This window comes from Lingula anatina, chromosome 1 (genome assembly GCF_051362555.1).
Source record: "Lingula anatina isolate TDL-2025a chromosome 1, LinAna3.0, whole genome shotgun sequence".
In the NCBI taxonomy this organism is placed as follows: Eukaryota; Metazoa; Brachiopoda; class Lingulata; order Lingulida; family Lingulidae; genus Lingula; species Lingula anatina.
The window spans coordinates 32,319,902-32,341,751 of NC_141767.1; the positions used below are offsets into that span (position 1 = coordinate 32,319,902).

At 37.6% G+C, this 21,850-nt stretch overlaps 1 protein-coding gene across 3 annotated transcripts; it reads left to right on the forward strand.

The window, feature by feature from the left end:
* Nucleotides 1-246: 246 nt before the first annotated feature.
* On the forward strand, nt 247-19,424 carry LOC106155222 (uncharacterized). Of its 3 annotated transcripts, none has more exons than XM_013529947.3 (2): nt 247-863; nt 16,580-19,424. In XM_013529947.3, the coding sequence occupies exon 2, from the start codon at nt 16,969-16,971 to the stop codon at nt 18,262-18,264; it is 1,296 nt and encodes a 431-aa protein (XP_013385401.2). In that variant the 5' UTR covers nt 247-863; nt 16,580-16,968; the 3' UTR covers nt 18,265-19,424. The 3 variants fall into 3 exon arrangements, with proteins under 3 accessions (XP_013385401.2, XP_013385402.2, XP_086858474.1); XM_013529948.2 differs by lacking the exon at nt 247-863 and adding an exon at nt 9,934-10,586; XM_087002348.1 differs by lacking the exon at nt 247-863 and adding an exon at nt 15,821-15,954.
* Nucleotides 19,425-21,850: the final 2,426 nt, after the last annotated feature.

Genomic DNA, 21,850 nt, shown 5'->3' on the forward strand with positions numbered 1-21,850 from the left:
ATTTACCCCCTGCTTCCAACTTTTAAGACCTACGTGGTTGAAAAAATTAGGGGGGGTCACCCCCACCCCATGTGCACCCCAGGCTTGTATTTCAATTCTATTCTGTTGGAATCAGTTGATGTATGGTTTAAGAAGGCGATTGGTGCCGTTTTAAATTATTCCATAGACGTCAATAACACGCAGCCAGGGCGCACACGCAACAAGCGAGCATGTAAGGTAATTTAAAAAGGAGGATACCGATCTACATGTACGTGGGCTCTGAAACCTAGACTGTGGCTTATCCGACTTACGCACTTCATCGAAGTTAGAGCCAACAGCTAATTCTCATTGCATAGTAGGCCTACATGTGTTACACCGCTACTGTAACATTGGTAAATTGACTAAATTGACTAGGGCCAAATTTCGATAGCGATCGTTCGTAATTTTTACATTATTCCGATGTTGGCCAGCAGTTATGAATATGGTTTTAAATGGATAAGGCCTCATTTCCAGAAAGCGATCTTTTTAATCGATAAACTTAAATGCGCATAGTCGAGACTGGTGCATACAGCCATGCCAGCGGAATTTAAGCATGTTTTATCTCCTGATCTTTTCAATCATTTTTAACGCGGCATCTACGCAGAGAGCGAACTCATAAATCACAGCATTCGGAATACCAGTAACAATAAGTTATAAGCTCGCTTGCGTTTCAAACGGAAGACAGAAGCCATAAGCCAGGTAGACGGTAACTGGAGATTTTTTACTTTCCACCCATCAAACCTTTCTTGCTTGGAAACCGAATTTTCGAGTCCCGAGGTGAATATCAACTCCAAGAGCTACGTGTATCTTGGTGTAGTCTTCGAAACGTGGGGGTTTTATTGTTGGTAAGTGTTGCATTTCTGTTCATTGTGCTGATCTTTTTAATATGACATCATTTAGTGTATACCGAATCTGTAGAACAGTTAATCTCCTTATGAAGTTCTTAATTATTGCATTTTAATTAATATAGATCATTTGATCGAAAGTGGGACATTTTTACCTGTGTGCCGTAGCGAGTGCGTTTGCTCTCTTCTAGGTAGGGGCACTTGTTCAAAACAGTGCATGTGTAAAATGGTTGGTCTATCACAAGTCTTGAAATGACCAAATCAGATAAAAACCAGTATATACTGCTTTTTTGTTGTTGTTGTTGAAAAAAGGTTATGCTGCATATAATAGAATGATATTCAACAAGAACGAAAACCACTTCAACTCTTTAGCCTTTTCTCGTTACTCTTTCCAAATCCTCTAGGCAGCAACAGTGATTGTTTTTCCCTCTTCTTTTTTCTAAATTAATGCCAGAAAACAATAGTTTTACCCGCATTCTGCTTCCATTGTCTGGTTTTTAGATTTAAGAAAAGAGGAACTCGCATATCTGTTTTAATTGTATTGTATTGTATTCTGTTAGCAAAGACAATGTTATGTTACGCAATTCAATGTTGTTGCGTGTTTTTGAGCAATATATTCATCGCAATCAGACTTTCGAAAGTGATTTTAAGTTTTTTTCTTGTCAATTTTTGTACATTGTGGCTTGTTGATGACCAATTAATACCCTGGGGTTTTTCCGTGGGGGCTGATTGGGAAAAAAGCCAGTAATCTGCACATAACTGGCCTCTAAGGCAGTGAATCGAAACCAATGTACAATTACCATTATGTCCTCAAAAGACCCGGGCACAGATAGATAGATTTAAACTGCTATCAGTGACAGATGTTTAGATTTCCAAGTCAACTTGGGGTTTATTGTCTCCTACAGCTACATTATATTGTGGTTTACTTTGCACTTGGGAACATGTTTGGATAGAATTCGTGGAACATCACTAGTGGGAAGAAACAGCAGTATTTGTGTCAATTCGTTTACATTTCAAACAATACGTCATGTCATGGTGATATCTTGAAAAGCAGTTTTTTTATTGCGTAAAATGTACGTGTAGATGGAATGGCCGTATCTCTTTTTATCTTCACATGCAATAACAAAAGAAACTCGCTTCCTTCTCTTTGATGTAATAGACAGAAGGTATTCGATTTGGGGCCATCTTTCAGTTGCCTCTTGTGCATAAAAGGGGTCTGCTGGAACGTATACGTAGACACCTCTTTTGCACCATCGGTATTAAGTCAACTGTTTATCGACCAATATTTACCTTATTAACATTCGGTACAATCTTCCTTTGCGGTCATTAACCTTAACGAAGCTTTGGCCAATTTATTTGCAGTAAGATACATATCTCTAACAGTGGTCGTGTGGTCAGTGAATCGCCTAAAAGGCGAGTGAAAATTGGATTACTATATTGCTGGCGGCGTGCAGAATACATCGTCCTTTCTTTATAGATGTGTTAAAAAGTACCATATCTCAGCCAATTTCAAGGGTTGAATGTCCTGTGCATACTGTGCACTGTAACATGAGATATCCATTGCTGATCGCTGGCAGAGACCCGCCCTTCTTGGTCACCAGCCGGGGCCCTATATGTAGGCATGCTCGTTCCCATGGTTGCAGTTCATAGTAGGTTATGTCGGAAATCGAGTTTTATTTAAATGCCATTACGCGCTTGACGTTCAATTCAATCTGATATTAAGGAAGCCAACCTGGCATCAATACCAATGACGACGCCTTTTTTTTTTTTATCTGATCATTTCCTTTTCCCCTGGTTTGCCGGATTTGCGTTCTCGTAGGACAAGGCAAGTAAAGCCAATCAGAGTGAGCTCAGATTTCGTGCATCATTGCATTCGTATGACGCAAGAAACAATATGAAACAAGACTATGGGAAATGCATTGTGTATATAATTAGATGATCCGTCACGTAGGCTTTTATTCACCCCGTTTCTGTTTTTATCTTTTCTGCCTTTTACCCACAGCTTCCATGCCAACGCATTTTTAGCATTATGGAATTGGTAAATTCTTGTCAAACGTGGTAATATGTATTCTCTCTCTCTATTATTTCTTGCAAAGATATGGTAGGTGTATAACTGTATTCATTATACAAGACAATAAACACTTTTTTCCATACCCAGAAAAGAGCTTCTTTTATTATGTTATCCTTCATTTCACCCTATTTCACATTACTTTATTATTCACCTTAAATATTTGGGAATAAGTAAACATTCTCATTTTGCTGTTGGTAATTCTTCTACCAGTATATATCAAAAGACGATGCAATATTAATGATAGCAGGCGACACAAGCTGTTGTATGCGAACTATAGAATAGGTAGTTAATTGGATCAAAATTACGAAGATCTGATCTTGGCGATACTGGTACTTAGCGAAATGTGTCTGATAACGACCAACAGTAGGACAGATTTAGATGCCATAAATGTACGCAAACTCTCGAAAGCATTCAAGGATTGATCTAAAGGCGTTTTATTTTAGAAGACCAAATACCAAAAATAGAATGCTATTGAAAAGATGCAATCTATGTAGGCCCAATTTACACTGCTATTTCTGCTTTGAATAGTGGGTCATTTTTCAATATTATACTTATCAGACCGACTTATCATGCGATTTCGAAGGTTTCAGCATTCATTTGAGTTGCTGTGTGTGTGTGTGTGTGTGTGTGTGCGTGCGTACGTGCGTGCCTGTTTACATGTTTGTGTGCGTGTGTGTTAGTTGTCTGTGCGTGTGTGTAATGCAGATGCCCCCCTGCGATTCAGCAAAAGGAGCCGATTACGCAAACATTCCCTGATGGTGCATGCACAAATCCAAGTCAAATTATTCATCACATTTCATTCGAGGTCCCCCCTTAATTCTCCAAAACCATTCCAAATAGATGCTACACATTTTATTATTTTCTGAAGTTAACTTTTTGAAAAGAAGATATCGTTTTTGTCACTTTTACCATCTAGCAACAATGTCTTGTTTTATGGCACAGAAAGCCCGGATATGACACAGTAAATAGGTCGAAATCATCTACATGTACCTTCTTTGACCATTAGTTTCTTTCAAATGGCATTAATTTCAAAGAAACACATCTGCTGGCATATACTGCGTATACAGGAACAAGAATGTTTGCTAAGAAACTAGCCTTGGTAAAGTGGAAAGCCTTGGTAAAAAGCTGTTATATTTGAACACTTTAAACGTTGATTTTTTTCGTCGTTTCGTCATTTGTGTGGCTATTTTGTTCTTGGACCCATATGAAATAGGTCCAAGTTTTGATTGGTATATAGAGGCAATATGTAGCTTTGAAGAATCGGTATTTTAATGCCCGCGTATTCACCCTCTCTAATGTATTAAGTGCGGTTTTCGCATTGCAATGCTATCAATGAGATAAAACACACTTCCTTCCAAACACGTTAGTTTCTTTTTGTTTTTAATAGCATCTACATGTTAAGTACTTGTCTAGTTGCCATCAACCAGTGTGTTTGCAGTATTTTCATAATCCTGAAGTATTTACGCGAAAACTCGATCAGTCATTTAAAGTTAAAGCTGCAAGTGGATCTCATATGCGTAATGTCGGTAACGATCTTTATATCTCCATAATTGTGTGTACCCTAAATAACCAAATCAAAAGTCAAGCATAATCTTCTCGGTACAGGTATTTAGAACACACCTAACGCGTCTCTAAATAGCCTAGCTCTACACCTCTGCACTTCTTGTTCGTCGATTTGTCTTGATCTTGTTCAATTGCTTTTGTTTAATCCAATTTTATCTATTATGCGGAGAAACAGAGTTGTGCGGAGAGCCACCTGGTGCAGTGGCAATTCACACTGATGATGTTTGTCTGCCCTCTCGGTACCCTCACTGAAGGTGGCCCGGCGCCTTCCAGGCAGATACGCTTGCTGTGTATTATTCTATCAAATTTGACTGTCTGCCAGTTGGGATTTTGAGTAAATGAAAGAAGGTTGGGTGTTAACTGGAATGTACACTAATTGGTACAGTAAAGAACGAATGTTGGCAATCCACTCTGAAAAATACTGTTGAACTAGGTTCATCCGTGCAAAAAGTGGATATAAATGGTTCTAGACAGATCGGGTTGGCAAGTACAGAGCCAATAGACTGACTGACCCGTGCCAGTTCTCGTACTAATTGACTTATTATTGAGTTTTGCAGGAAATGCAGGGTGACCTTTTCAATCGTTTATCCAGTCGTTTTATCCAGCTTGGCTTACCGCGTCCAATAGCGTTCTCCTTGCCTTCAGTACTACGTCACTTAAGTTGTATTGCATATTATGTAATCGCCACTTGAAAATGTAGGAAGAGCATTAAATCTATAACGGAAGGACCTGTGAAGAACGCAGGTTGGTTAAACATTCAATGTTCCATTATGCAATACTTGTAGTTGAGGAACGTAAGCGTTTCCTGTATTTCTTCAGCTTTCCAAGGTGGCGTTAGCGATGATGTGCCATGTTTCATAGCATAAAACCGCCAAAATTCTATTTTCGAAGGGGTGGAATAAATACATGTAAATGTCGAAATGTGCGAGAGTATCACGATCTACATGTATTTTGTATTAATTGGAAAATGGACCGAGGTGGCAGCAATTTAATTCTCGGTTTCATATGTCCATAGGTCCAGTTACACACAACCGGTGGTTGGATGGGCATATATGGCTAATAAGAAAATGAAAAAAAAAAAAAAATTAAAAATAAAACATAACCATCTACGATCTTTCTGATGCATGTACTCGCGAAGTTGGCGTTCAGTGTACATGTAGGTTCACTTAATTGCGCCCCCCCTCCCCCAACCACCACCAACCGAATCCTCCACACGTTCCTTAGACATCTGTTACCCAGTCAACAAGACAAAACTCAATATTAGTCATAAATATTTATAGGAATACACGATCACATTAAATGATAGTGAAATAAGGGACAGCAAGCTATTTAATTAGTGCACCTTGTAACTGCCTTGAGCTGTTTGGTTCTGCATCTTAGCCAGTATGCGGGGTATACACTGAATAGGGATGTAAAGAAGAATAAGTACAAAAGCATTTACAGAAATAGAACTAGATATTGTCATATCAAAGTAAGGCAAACATGCTATAGACATTTGTCGAGTCCTGGAATGTGATACTGTAGGTAAGCGGATGTTGTTTTTTATTTCACAAAGAAGAGAAAAGAATGATGATTGATAAGCCGAAAATGAAAAATGCATAATGCCTTATCGATTTTCAAGAACTATAAAACACAATTTTCTTTTCCTTCGAGGATTTCCAGAGGTATTTGTTTCAAGCCATTAATTAGGACTCTTTTTAAAAATCTCCTGGAGATCACCGATTTTTTGGTTTCACCCAGACAACCTCAAGATGCCAGAGATTTCTAACTTTGCCTTATTTACCGTCTGAAACCATATAACAATAAGCGGGACTTTTGGAAGGTATGCATGGAAGTGATCATTTTCCAAAGAGTTGCTGTAATTTACAAAGAGCACTAGCATTTCATTGCATCGAATTCATCAAATTCGCCATCCATATAATTTTCTCATAATATTACTAAAAACAATAAGCAAATTAATACAATTATATTTAAAACTATCTTTGCATTCTAGTTTACTACATATGATAATATAGAACCCATGGAATTTTTATTAAACCCTACAAAGGTCCAGCAAATTTCTTGAAACTTCAGTCTGTGTTCAATCATAAGCTATCAAAGCTATCTTGGTCACTCTGCATAAAATCATGTTATTTCCAAAATATGCTACAAATGGCCTCCGCGATATTGGAAGCGCACTAGCATACTTTTCGCAAATTGTCCATTACTGTCAATTAAACACATTCCTATCTGAGGATTCCCCTGATTTTCGCTGTGATTTTTGCCTTCAGTACACCAATCGATGAGATTTGTTCTGGAACACATTATTCTTGAGATAACCCCACATACAAAAATCCGAGGGGTTCAAGTCCGGTGCACGTGAAAGCGGTGTCCACTCAACGCCACCTGCTGATCAGTCTCTCGTGAAATCGCTCTCTCAGTCACTCTAAAGACACTTTTGATGAGTTGGGGTGGCCATATATTTCTGGAACCACTGTCAATCTCGATCTATCCCTCTGCGTCGTTCAAGTTCCTCAGCATCGCATTTCGGAGTATCAGTCATTATTTTCCTGGAGGTTATGCATTTTTTGTACAATGCTTATTTTTTCACAAATTTGCATTTTCAAGATGTAACTTATTTTGCTATGAAACTTCCAGAACTAATTCATGGGACTAAAATAGTATTGCAAAATTTCAAAATTAACCTTCTTTGTGCATCTTTATTTTCAGCTTTTTACCTGTACGATTGGCAGCTTTGCTGCTTGTTTTATATCTGCGTAGCTTCCCTACGCTATTTTTGTTGACTCCCCCAACCCCCTTCAAAATCAACAAAATCGTGCAGCAACAAAATCGTAATATGCTGGACTGAGACAAATTTCCAAACAAGTATTCATATATGTACGTTTATCAATCAAGAAAATCATTCAAAATCCACTACTTTTTATGTAGTGTTTCGAATATAATATGGGACAGAGACCACTTACAGATAAACTAATTAAAAATATATTAGCGTGTCACCAGAGGACATACGAAGCACTGTTCCATCTTAATATTCTGGACAAGATTAATGTGTAGAATGATTTCTTGTTGACGTCATTGATGGGTTCATATATTGGGTCCATTTTCTCTTTAAACTTCACTCGGTTGAAATTGTATAAGCTTTTCTTATTTGATCTGATTTGGCACGGAAATGGTCGATTAGCACTATATGCTCAAAAAGAACACGTTTGCTATCAATAATGTTACATGCCACCATTACACTATATGAAAGTAACGATATATAGAAAAAAAAACATTTCCGTTTTCATGAAACACAGGGCTCCATCTTTGTTGAAGGAACCTCATAAAAAGCCAAACAGATGTGTCCAATGCGATTGTTTCCAACGACCATAGCTATTAATCTTCGTTCATTTCCAAACTGTCTACCTCAAGGGGCAGATCAAAAGGATGGAGTTAATGATTTTATTTCAATTAATTCTGCTTTTTTAACAAAATGACGATAAATTGCTGTCTAATAATCGCGCATTTAATGATTATTAATGTGGCCATTTTGATCAGATTTAGTGATTATCTTATTAAGCCCCTTTTACACTATTGCAATCATGGAATAATAAAACGTAGTTTATAGATTTTGTGTGAATGTTACACTGCGAATAGCCTTTCGTGAACGAATAAGCCAGAAAAAAATAATGAAGAAAGTTGCATTAGACACAGAAAGTATGGAAAGAGATAATGGCATGAAATGATTGCGAGTCCACAACTTTCAGTTAAATTCCTTCAAGAGAGAGAGACAGAGACAATGATAGACTGGGTTCCCATCCCTAGATCGATCTTCAGGATCGGTCCATCTCCACGGGTTTCTCGTTAAATTGCTTTCAACTTAAGTGGCTTAGATGTGTGGGACACCTACTAAAGCTGCTAAGCGATAGTATCTTACCCCCTGTCAGCTTCAGTAGGCGTGACAGACACACAAGCCGCTTAAGTTTATTGCAATTAAACTAGAATCCCCTTGGAGATAGTTCGATCCAAAGTAAGTACGATAGTCTCTGGGAATGGTCTCATAGAGCAGGATCATATACGTTCAGGACCGGGAGCGACGTTAGCACAGAAAGTCGCCAAATGATCGGCGACTGCATTTGTTAGTAAATAGGATTGTTTAAAATGACAGGTTGACAAACAAATCAATGCAATGGATTATTGCAAGCATACCACCTGTTACTTTATAGTTGAAGTCATAGCTGCAAAGAATGCCTTTACGATGTTCCGCCTTATATCTCATTGTGTACTTATATAATTAGGCATAGATTAATAATGTTTAACCTATATTTCTCTAACGGTTGGTTGCCAGTAAAGATTTAATTGTAACATAATTATATACTTATAACAAAACCAGCTGAATTGTACTCAGATTCGGATCAGATTTTAAATTTTAAAGGGGAACAGGTAGTGACGTAAACGTTTTTTTTTTTTTTTTTTTTTTTTTTTTTTGCTAGAACGACTTCTTTGAATACGGATGCTTTACACTTTTGTTTTGACAAGCTGAGAACAGCAATTGATTTGTTCTAGATCTGATGCCTACACATTTGAACTGATTTAGAGCCGTTCATCTCTCTCAGAGAATAACATGCCGCTATTCTGAAATGCGTCAGCACCGGTCTGAAATAAGAAACAACCATGATTATTTTTCAATACTGAAAATGGCGAATTCGCAATGTCAGTAATGGATTTCACTGGAGCAATAATGATCAATTTATAGAGCGATCGTAATATCTTTAGATCAAAGAAAAATCCAGCAGTAATCTTCCCGACTAAATTGTTGGTTCTAGATGCGATACCTTGTACACACGTGGCATAACCGTGCGTTACCTGGTTGTCATCTTTTCTTCTGGTCCAATAATAAGATTAAATGGTCAAACCCTTATGATTCTGTTGTAAATATCCTCTTTTCGCTGGGAGTTGTTTGCTTCTAATTAGTTACACTTAATTGTCACGGGAAGTTATTTAATATATTTGGTCTCACAGGAGTGTTTATACTAATTGAGAGATATGCATCTTTATGATTAAGCTATAACGATTTGTTCATTACTTGCAATAAGGACAGGCCGGCATCCTAGTGTGTGGACGTACTAGCCTCTACAGTTTGTGGCAATGGAATTGCTCAGCGTGCGGTAAAGTATTTTTTGGAATATATATATATATATATATATATATATATATATATATATATATATATATATATATATATATATATATATATATATATATCAGAAAGTACCATTTATTTCTATAAATATAATATATATATAAACGTATTAAAGGCGTGGTTTTATAAGAATGTGATTACATATAATTTGAGCAAGCTTTCAAAGTGAGTTTTTGCATTTCACCCACCAACAAAGAGGATGGACTTAGACATACAGATACACCCCCAGATAACGATGAGTCCCGGATCACCTCCGACCTGTCACTGTGGTATACTGAACCTTAAATGACAGCCGTTTGTGTCAGCTTCTTAGAACCAGTAGCGCCAATTACGCTTTTCCTCTTGCTCTTTGCGAGACGTTTGGCCTTATCTTTTAATTTGGCACTAAATCAAAGGCGTACAATCAGAAAAAATATGTAATTCATGACCAATTACCAGCGACGATTCTTCATCAGTCAAAGGTTTTCAATTTCCGTTTTTTCTTGAGGTTGAGCAATTTGCGCTGTGATTAGAACTAATTCCAGCAAAACTTTATCAAATGCTCATTCATCAATTGGATTATCAGGACGAGAGAGAAAGGGCAGTTCGAAAGAACCAATAGAATGTTTTTAAGATGGAACATTATGCTCGAGTCAGACACTTGGGGCAGGCAGTGACTGATAAATGTATTTATTTGAGGTGAGGGATTTTGTGTCAGTTTTGACCGTTTTGGCATCGGCACATAATTATGAAAACAGATTCTGAAAATTTTAGGATATCGAGACGAAATACGAAAGAATGATGCCATTCTGACTTTCGATAATTTCCAAACGACTTGTCTAGCTCGCTTTAAAGATCATCCGTACGGATGTCGATTATCCATAACAGTTGCAGCACTTTGAGTAGTCTAAAGCAGCCGCTGAAGAAGGTAGGTGTGAGACAGTCAAGGCAGACATTGAGTGTGATAGCGTGTTTGTGGCTGTGCATGCTTGCGTTTGTGTCTGTTGTCGCGCCCGTGCGTGTGTACTTTTTAACATATGTTGGATAAAGAGATACTGGGGAGGATGTTAGTAATTTGACATTGGTAAAAATCACTCAGTTGCCAACCGAAAGGTTCTTATACCACTCATAAATTGCAGTAAAAAAACAGATGTTCGTGTTCTTGTCTTGAGTAGGGCCTATTATGATCGTTATTCAGATACCGTTTGATTTTGAAAACAGTACAGATTAAATGTTTCTATCCGTTCGTTTAGCGAATAATCTTAAACCGATATTGAAGAAAGTGGAAACAAAGCTAGAACTGCACAGAAAAGCTGAACAGATGCCATCGAATGCAAAGCGAATTTATTGAGCGTAAATGATTGTAGAATAATTTACCTCCTTTGCAAATAAGGCGACTTGATAGAAACATGAGTGATATTTCACAAAGCATTTTGAGTGTGCCCAAAAGTCAAGTCATCTAGATTTACCGTAATTGACATAGTTTGAACCCTGAATTCTCAGAATATTTTTGTCTAATAACTGCAGTTTTATTGACATTTTTTCCGGAGTTCCTTTTAACTATCCATCAAAAGAAAGATAATCGAAGTAATTGCAGATTTAATATAAAATGTGCCCTGTTTTTTTTTTCCTTTGTGAGCGGTGAGCAGTTTTAATATGCCGACTTACATATCAGATACTGCAGGCCTCAGATCAAATTGACCATGCACCAAGTTTTCTACAACGTTGAACGTTTTGTTTCATCATTTTGTCATGTACAAACATCTGGTTTTCGACTTTCAAAATTACACGCGAAAATAGATAGTTTCATTTGTTAACTTGCTTGAGCCAAAATTTAAAGGAATGCGACAGTTAGCCTAATTAAGAACGTCAACGTAGACGGTAATCAGTAAGAATATGCGATATTATCAGCTGGTAACATACAAGTACGGCGTCATAAGTCTATCCATCATGTGCCTTCATTTTACATTATTCATAACATAAAATGACTTGGCTGCATTTGATTGCAAAAGGTGAAGTACGACAAGGGTTTGGTTTTCCTAGACAGCCGACATCAAGACATTCAAAGTTCCAGGACAAGTGTAATAGGAATTCATATTGAAATGGTTCAAATATGGGGCGTATGTGTAGTAGATTTGGTCAAAGGAAAATTTTACATAAACGAAAAACGTAAAGCACATTCTTCAACATCTTCGACTCTCACAGCTATAATATATTAATTCAGTTGTAGAAAATAGCACTGCCTGCTGCGCAATTCAATATCAACAATGATGTATGCTTTTTTCTTCCTATTGTAAGGAATTACGCTGTGCAAAACGGATATGAAGGTTATTCTTATACAGACATTATACCATTTGAGATTATTGGTCTTTTATGGAATGTGTTTTTCTGAAAATTTTGTTTGGGATCACCGGACTTGTTTTTGAGGAAGCTTGCTTCCTGTGCCACGTGACACCACATGGGTTCTTCCGGTTCCAGTGTAATGAATCTTGGCTAGAGAGTGTATTACGTACTGTTATGTTACATTAACTGATGAGTGTTGAAGTAAGTAAAATCGTTACTCGTAGGCCTCGGTCAATATTATTGCTCAAATAGTTTGGAACAGAGTCCCATACGATGGAAAAGAAGCAATGAATTATGCTATTCTATTTTGCTTTCATAACTTGAAACAGGACTACAGCAAATTATATTTGCGCAGTGCATTCGATGTTTTATACGTTAGTCATTCTTATTTCAGGAAACTGTAACATGGGAACCAAGCCTTTTTTGCGTCACATTTAAGACTGATCTAAACAAATCTTATCGACCTTTTACATCCAAACCTCATTTTTTCTTTGTATTCATGTTAACAGAGATTAAGTTACACGTGCTTCACTAGACCTACATAAAGTAAAATCACTGTTTCTCTTTGTCATACCTTATGTCTATTCTAAAACAATCAATATAGTTATTTGACATACGAAATGGGCTCTTATCTTAAGAGCAAAACACCTGTTTGGAAAATCAGTAAAAAAGAAATTGAAGTGATGAAATCTAAAAAGCACACATATGTATACAATGTGCAATGTGCAGGGAGCCTGTGGCTAAACGCCTGCAAATTACAAAACGTTTAATTAAGACAGATTAAAGCTACTGACCGCCTTAACTGACAACTTAACTGGCCGGCCACCCAGCCCTTACGATATTTTAGTTATGAAGCATGGGGAGGTGTGATTTTTCCAAAGCTTAAATAGCAAAAAAGGTAACTGAAAGAAAGTTATTCAACAGAGCATATGAACTGAAAAGCAAGTGTTACATTTTAAATGATATTAGAATGGTTACTGAAAAAGATATATATATATTTATCAAATATAAATTTCATAAGATGTATATATATTTCCTCTTCCTCCTCCTCCTCCTACTGCTACTAATACTTCATTGCGTTCAGCTAATTTGGAGGGTCAAATATGGCGACCCACTATAAAGCGTGCCGTCTAATCCGCTAATAGACACTAAATAGATATTCCGTGGGGAAGTATTTAAGTGGGTGGGCCATATTTGATGCTCGGACTAGTTAGTCCCCTATTCTGAATGGGGCCTTGCAGGGGCGGATTTAGGGCGTCTTCTGGGTCTTCCGGAAGACGGTCAGATTTTCAAGTTTACATTGACGGGTATCTAATTTTTTCTGTCGGAAGACGGTCAAAAATGGGGGATGGATCAACAAAGATAATTTGGAAGACTGTCAGAAAATAACTCTGGATCCGCCCCTGCTTGGAGTCTTGACTTCTTTTCTCACGGGCCTTCCCACCTGTTCATCCATATGCTGGTGCTGGTAGGCCTTTCTGGATCACGTGTTACACAGTCGACTTTTACCGCTGAAATGGTATGTTACATTTGCAGTTTGTAAATGTAATTTTATTTACTTATTTCTAGAAATTACAAGCTCATTTGGAGTTGTATTCGAAAAAAAAACCCGTCAGCAGCAAGAAAAAAGAGAAAAAAAGGGACATAATTTAACAACAGTAACCAGAAAAGAAAAAAATTAAAATACTGGACAAGGAAAAAAGTTACTCCCACTGTAAAATTCTTGAAGCTTTTAACATCAGGCTACATGAGACAAAACTCAATAAAAATGATGGGACTGAGTTATCCAGCTTCTATCTTCCACTCCTCAGCGAGGGATGAGAGGGGTGGGGGCAAAATATAGGCTGGTAAATCTCAGTTCATTGACAAGTGAAACTTAATTTGTTTATGAATAGACCCTGTTTATTTAGATTGTTTGAGGACGTGAAAGTGGTAATTGCGAGAAGAAATCTGAAAGAATTGCACATAATTGCAACGATATATTAACATTTGAATGCATGTATGAAATGTGGGGTCAAGCTAGCTGAAGGTGAGTTAGTTCTGAGATACGGGATACGTAAAAAATTATATTAATACTTTACCAGATAAGTTAAAGATTCTGTAAGCCCCGTCAGAAAATTAAGCAAGTAGCTGGATCGTGTATTCACAAGGAGGGTATAGTTATTCATATGAGAAAGGAGCATTTGTTCATAGCTGATCGTTTACGTATACATAGGTTGTCAAGAAAAGTGAGGAAAGTGAAGTCTAACGAGGGTAAATTGAAAATGCAAAGTAACCGATTGTTAGTGACGAGAAGTGACAGGTACGAAAGCTATCATTTCTGAAGATTTGTTTCATTATTACCCTGGCCAGAGTATAAGACCCCATTCCCAGAGATTAGATCGATCCACCTAGATCGACCTAACTCCCTGGGGGTTCACGCTAAATAGCTGTCAGCCGAGCGGGCACAAAAGTTATTTACCCCCTTACAGCTTGTAGTAGGCGGGACGGACATTCAAGCCGGATTATCTGACAGTAATCTAGTGAGACTCCCCACGGGGATAGATCGATCTAAAATCTATGGGAATGCACCCTAAGAGACAGAAGCAGTGGCGATTTACGTGGCTAAAGGCGACAAAGGCATTGCGACCACACCGAGAAATAGATAGAGATATCTATCTATTTAGACTTCACTACATGTACTAGGCGATAAATGTGGAAGGGGACGATTAAACAGGCGGCGTAGGTGTTGAAAAGATACCAACAAGTAATGCTTTCTTTATTCGAGAACGGGTTAGCCGTACTGCTTGCCGAAGTAAGGGCAGATTTCAAATGTACTGTCAGATAATTTTACCATGCAAAATGTCTTTTTATTGATTGCTGTCCAATAATAGTCGATCACGAATCTGTTGCATGTTGTATACAATAACATTTATGTTATCACATAACAACCATTTCGTGTTTGTGGAAAGCCCAGACATACACATATCCTTGTGTCAGCTGTACTAACGCATCTGTAGTGTTAGATAAATAAGTCACTTTCCGAATACATTGTTATGCTTATGTTTTTCACCATAATTGGCCTTGTGTTTAATCTGAAGCCACTCGATCAGATAATTGTGGTCAACGGTCTTAAAGCCTGACAAGTGACTGCAAAATGAAGGGATATTCGAGAAGAGCCCAAGTTTTGTCGCGCCGGAAATTAAATAGAGAGAAGGCCTTGTTAGGCTACTTTAAGCAGGTGTGTTGATCTAGGTAAATGTAATGCTGGAACGTACTTAAGCTCTGATAAACTCCCAGTAGGTTAAGCGAACATAATTTAGTCACCAAAGTCTTCTGCTATATGTATGTAGGTGTTGTCTCTTTCTGCTGCCAGCAAGTCGATTTTACATACAGGAATATTTACAATGTGCAGTGTACTGTATATTGCGTTTGGATGTAAGGTTGCATTCAGAAAGATAATCCGCGGACTAAATATTGTCAGCCCCACTTAAAAGCAAGCCGCCTTATTCCCTGGTGGCCTCCCCGCCTCCACACGCGCCATTAAACGAATGAAATTTCGGCTGCGAGGTTTATTGCTAGGCCCTTGCAATGATGGCGCGTGTGAAGGCGGTGAGACCACTAGATGATTAGTCGACATTGCTTTAAGTGAGTCGGCCATATTTGATCCACGATCTGTTAGTCCGCGGATCAACTTGCTCTTAGGTTAATCATTCATTCTAGCATTTGTATATATGCATCTGTATCTAGTTTGAAAGCATTGTGTCGTCATCCCTGGGGACACCGTGATTGGCTGGTCACTGTATGGCTACAGATGTTAAAAGCACCTGAAACGAGATTCTACATACGGACGACTAATGTAAACTTTAACTTAATTTACTCTACGGCGTGTACACTTATTTTCACATTTTGTTGCGGGATTTTCAAACTGACACAACGATGCTACACGTATGTTTGATGATAATCATTGACATGTATGTATGTGTGTATCTTTGTGTTGTGTTTGTTAAATGTTATTTTGAGAGTACTTGAAAGATTAAGCGATGTAATTTCCCAGGGATACCTTGTAATACTTCTGGTTTAGTTGTCTATAAATTGATTTATTTTAATCCGTCGAGTATTTACAGCATATTTCTTAACGCTTCAATCTTGAAGCCTTACTACAGAGTTCTCAATGTAACCGTTGGCGCTTGTTGATTTTGCGGTGAAATATATTCAGAAAAACTGTACATACTGTCGAATTGCGATTGTAATTAAACTAGTTGCTAGTGGCTATTTTGTCTGGAGTAAAACATCCAACGTACAAAGAGACATTCAAGGTGTAAATCAATTATTGATACATGTATATGAATTTTCGACTACGTATGAACTGGCATGGGCTGGGAAAAAGTTTATTAATACTGAATTTGATGTCAGTTTATGAGCGTATGCATCTCTTCGATCGACAGATCCTCATAGTGGATAATTGTAAGCGGTACATTAAATGGCACTCAAACGCTCAATTCTGATTTATCATTAGATATCAAATTTGGTTCAAGCATCGTGAATATCGTACAGCGTATTCATCTTAACATATTAACGTCTTCCTCTTTCTTGCAGAGGCCTTCTGAAGAGGAATGGTCCATGGCGATGTGATACAGAAAACACTTGATTTCGACGGCAAGGACTCCTGTCTTACACGTGGCGCAGTGCGTCTGGGGTTTTCAAGCGGCATATAGGAAATTAACCCTAATTGAGACAAATGGTACAAAAAGAGAGAAAAAAAGAAGTGAGATTAGCGCATTAAGCAACGTTATTGATTTGCGTCGGCTGCCGAGAATAAAAAGAGACGGATTGTATGATTGAGTCTTTTGATCTCCAGCGAGAAAGCCAGAGACAATAGAAATTAACCTTTGCGTGTTAAAACTGCACGGAAACGTTTGCTATCATATTACAATCAAAAATAAAATAAAATAAAGCAAGAAAAAGGTCGTGTCGAAGGAGCTAATATGACTACTCTGAACATTTCAGTTTATGGGACTTTACACCTTAGAAAAATAGCATGCGATGCTCTGCCAAGGAACCCCTTCTCAGTAGAGGAATACGTTTTGTTCGCACTTTTGGCCTTTTTCTGCGTGACAGGTGTTGTAGGCAACGCCTTGGTTTTTGTTGTGTACTTCAAGAAGCGGGATCGCCAAACATCTACGCTTTTCATCCTTACCCTGGCAGGAACCGATTTCATAACCTGCATAGCAAATATCCCTTTCACGCTGGTCATAGAGTACTACAGCTCTTACATTGAATATGATGTACTGTGCAAACTTTACAAATTTCTTATGACGTCCTCTGTCCCCTTCTCGGCATTCATCATGTCCGCCATCGCCGTTGACCGCTACCTTTGTATTTGCCATCCTCTGGCACATATAATGACACTGGCCAGAGCCAAAATGATCATTGCCGGACTCGTTTTATTGGCATGCATTGCAGGATTGGTAGTCAGCCTGTGTTATGGGGTTTACCAGGCATGTTCTGTCCCAAGCACAACCAATGTTACTAATGACACTGCGTTTTTTCATACTTTTGACACGTCTGTGTTCAATACATCGGATGCTCACCTACGTCCAACAAGTGGTTTGCTCGATACTCTTACTCTGACATGGAACAAACTTCTTCAGACATCCGAGCGCCGTGAAGAAGTCGAAGAAATCAAATACACCGGCTACTGCATATCCAACACTCTGCTTCTCGGAGATGAGGTGCGGACAATTTACAAGTATTTCCACCTTGGCCTTTATCTCTCATCGCTTGTGATAGTCCTCGTCCTATACTCACTTTTATACATGTCGGTCATCGAACGGCGACGAAAGAGACGGCGACAGAGAACAGAGGTGGTGCCCAGTCGCCTTACTGCTACCACCAACGGTAACAATGGGACATCTACGACTGTGCTTACCACGACAGAAGAAACAGAAATGAATTCCATCCATTGTGGGAACGGAGAAAAGATTGAATTTATCCCGAAAGTCCAACGACCCATCCTACAGCGAAGACAAACTCTCGAAAAGTCGCGAGATAGAGCAGCAAATTTAAAAACTGCCGCCATGTTGTTTGTCGTGGCGGTGGTGTTTCTAATCAGTTTTTTGCCAGGAATTCTTATAACCGCAAACATTATCGAAATACCTGATTCAAATTTGGCGAAAATATTTTTCTACTTTTTCTTTATAAACCACGTTACTAATCCTGTCATCTATTCGTTTATGAACCAAAATTTTCGAGACGACATGAGGAAAATATTAGATTGTTAAACGAATGGTGAGAAACGAATATGACTATCATTAATCAGATCATTGTGTTTGAATAAGTTAATAAAAAGTAGGATTAACCATGGCCCTTGCATTCATACTCCATCAGTTTCTATAAGTCGCTTACTTTCGTTTCCCAAAAAATAGTAGATATTACGGTCGATACTGAAGTAGAGAAAGCCTGCTTCTAAAAGAGTCTTAAAGATGAATTACCAGACAAGTCGACCTTTGTTTTCGATTGATCTTACTATGGAACTGACCTTTTCTTATCTTGCATATGAGCTCAAAAGTTTCCCCATGTACATTCTAAAGGGTAAGGTTTAATTGACGCAGTGTTGCTGTTGCTGAGACAACATCCGTTTAGCTAGACGTCCCTGTGCTGAATGTAAGGTACAAAGAGAAACTGTTAAACACAAGTACAAAATTAAAAATAAAAAAACTCTTGTTGAACTCACTGAGGACAAGTAATACTTTTGATCATTTAAAGTTTTTTGCAGAGTAATGGCAAGGCTCATTGGTTGGATCTTCTGAAAGTATACCGTTTACTCGAGATAAATCCGCAAGACGAGTTTTTCGCGGGAAAATGTTACAGTGTGCATCTTAAAAGGACAAAGAGGCTAAAAAGGACAAACGTGTAAGGTACTGGAGTTTGTCGTATTCCATAACCTTATTGTGGTCTACTGGTATATTCCACAAGGTTATCTCATAAATATTAGAACGCTTTAATTGATATATTTACTTGTTGATGCTGCATTTGCCAATATATGATGGATGGGCTAATAAAAGGAGTTTTACTATTCCTCGAGACAATAGTTAAATTTAATAGTTAAATAATTATCTGTTCATGTTTAAGTTGATAACATGTAATGTTATCGTCTTGCTTCTATTTAGCACATTGTTTTTATCATATACACTATTAGAGGCGATGGAGGTTGCTGGTAAGTTACCGTAAATATGACGTTTATGTCTAATAAAGTGAACATCTTTCATTTCGACTTTTCCTTGTGTTTATTAGGTACTAAATAATGCACTGCCCACAAGCACGATATACACGGTAGCATGCTACACATGCTATCATGTATATAACCATGGATACATGTTTTCGTGAATATAGGGCTAGGGTTAACAGTGCATTATTTGTCATACATACATACATACAAAGGGAGATCATACATGTTTCCCACACCAAACCCCCTAATTTTGAATAGAATAAGCAGATTTCACTGCACTGATATTACCGCGCATAGGGGCATGTTTTACTTTTTAGTTTTTAGCGCCGGGAGTATGTGGTTATAATCAAGCTGATCCTCTTCAATCATTGTTTAGTTCTTTACATGACATTTCTGTTGTTTTACGAGTTCGAAGTTAATCTAGTCCTCTCTTAAACTGCGGCATAGAGGCGGTAGACGGCTATTAAACAGCCTCGCCACAATTTATTCAATTTAGGAAAGCTCCTGAGAACATCATTTAGTACATCATATACACGTCCCTTATGCACAAAGGTAATTTGCCTATTCTGTCTACTACAGCTCGTTTTACGGCAACATGAAATCTCTGTTTACTGCAAAAAAAAAAAAAAAAAAAAAAAAGAAGAAGAAGAGAGAGAAAGAGAGAGAGAGAGAGAGAGAGAGAGAGAGAGAAAACAATTATGGCTATATATCGTTACTTCTGAGGGAGACTCCTGATCATGCTCACACTTGTAGGTCTACAGATACCTAGATAGGCACGTAAAGATTGTGTACGGCACGACAACAATATACATGCTCGAAAGCATGCTTTTATCAACAAATTCATTAGCAAACAAACACCCCCCCCCAAAAAAAAAAAAAAAAAAAAAAACAACAACAAAATAATATAAAATAGAATAAAATTAAATTAAATAAAAAAATACACATCAATCTTTAACTGCACAACTCTTGTACAGTGTTAGTGCTATTTATATGGCGGTACAGAGTGCGCACTGTTCAACTCGGAATTTTTTTTCTTGACATTTGAGGAGAATACCTACTTGTACCCTCTACCAGAGCCACCAATTGATTTTCACTGGATATTTTCAGATAATTACGTGCACTTTTCTGTGCAGTAAGGATTGTGTCGTAAATTAGCCCGAGACGGCTGTGAATATTTGGTGAAAAACCAATCTGTGGCACTGGTAGAGAGTAGAGAATCCCCATAATAAAGAATCTAATTGGTTTGAGTTTCATACATGATAGATGTTTGTTTTCTTCTTTTCGATCTGAACTTCTTTCTTTATACTTTATGTATATAGTTTATGGCTTTATAGTTTTAATTATCCTTGGCACTTAAAATAACGTCCTATCAAACTAACACATCAATATGGGATGTTGAATTTCTGGGATCTATTCCGATTGAATGAACCAAAAGACGCTCTTTAAGACGGGATGCCGTTACATGAAGGCATTACCAGTAACTACATGTACCCGTTTGAATGAAATCTTCCAAAGACGAAAATCACGATTCAGTTATTTCATTTCTAAATGTTAAATGTTCAATCAATTAAGCTACATGTATCTCCACACTTTTATGACAACAAGTTTACTATTGGGGATTTATGGCATCGCGTGTTTCTTTCGCCTGATTATCAACTGGATCAAATGATCTTACCTGAAATTCATTAATCCGAAGTATTAAAGAATGTGTATACATGCCAAATAAGCGGCTTAGAAGAAATTCCACGATATAGTCGGCCAGTATATCAAGTTTTTTTTCTTTAAACAAGTGTTTATACAGGATCAGTGTTGTTATCTAATAAAATTCCTCATGTAATTACCACACGAAATGCTATATTAAAAAAAGTGGAAAGTACCAGTAAGCGTGTAGCGATATGGATGAAATATTTGCAAAACAAGGTAGAAGTCCTTGCTGTAATAATGTCTTTGTTCCACTTTCCCAACTGAAGTGTTTCCGATAGCCATTGTTGTCAACGCGTGCAAATCGAATTCTAATGAAGATTTCTAAATGTCACTGATGTGGACTGATGCTGTTTTTGATTAGGTCATGCCTGTCCAGATAACTTTAACCGAGCTCTGCCGTCAAGTCGTTGATTGGCAAGATCAGATTTAAACGAAACTGTTTTTTTCTCTTTTATTGTTAAAATCCCCTCCTTTGTTTGTGTCAGAGAATCATGATCACTATTCACTGTTGACGCTCCTTTGCCTGATCACTTATCAAATTCTTCATTAAGGAGATAGATGAATGAATAAATCAAACAAATAAACAAAACAAAATATAATATATGAATAATAAATAAGGTAAAATAAAATAAAATAAAATACACTGTTGCTCAAAATGGATGTTACACCCTGTAGAATTTCGGTTTTTAATAATGTGATATATTTTAAATTTGTTTATTTTGATATATTGGATTCTTTCTTCCTTACAGTAAACAATGACCGTTTGACATTACCAATGCCAAATATGAGCACATGTCGACGGATTTGCCGCTCTAACATTAAGTTAAGGGTGTGAGGGGTGTGCGGATAGATGTTTTTGTTTTGATAAAAAGTGGAATCTTCAAGCATTACCCTGTATCTTGTAGTAGTTGAGATCTAATATCCAAAAAACTATA

Bases quoted from the DNA above. Each gene is read 5' to 3' on its own strand.
- LOC106155222 (XM_013529947.3), top strand. From the start codon at position 16,969: ATGACTACTCTGAACATTTCAGTTTATGGGACTTTACACCTTAGAAAA.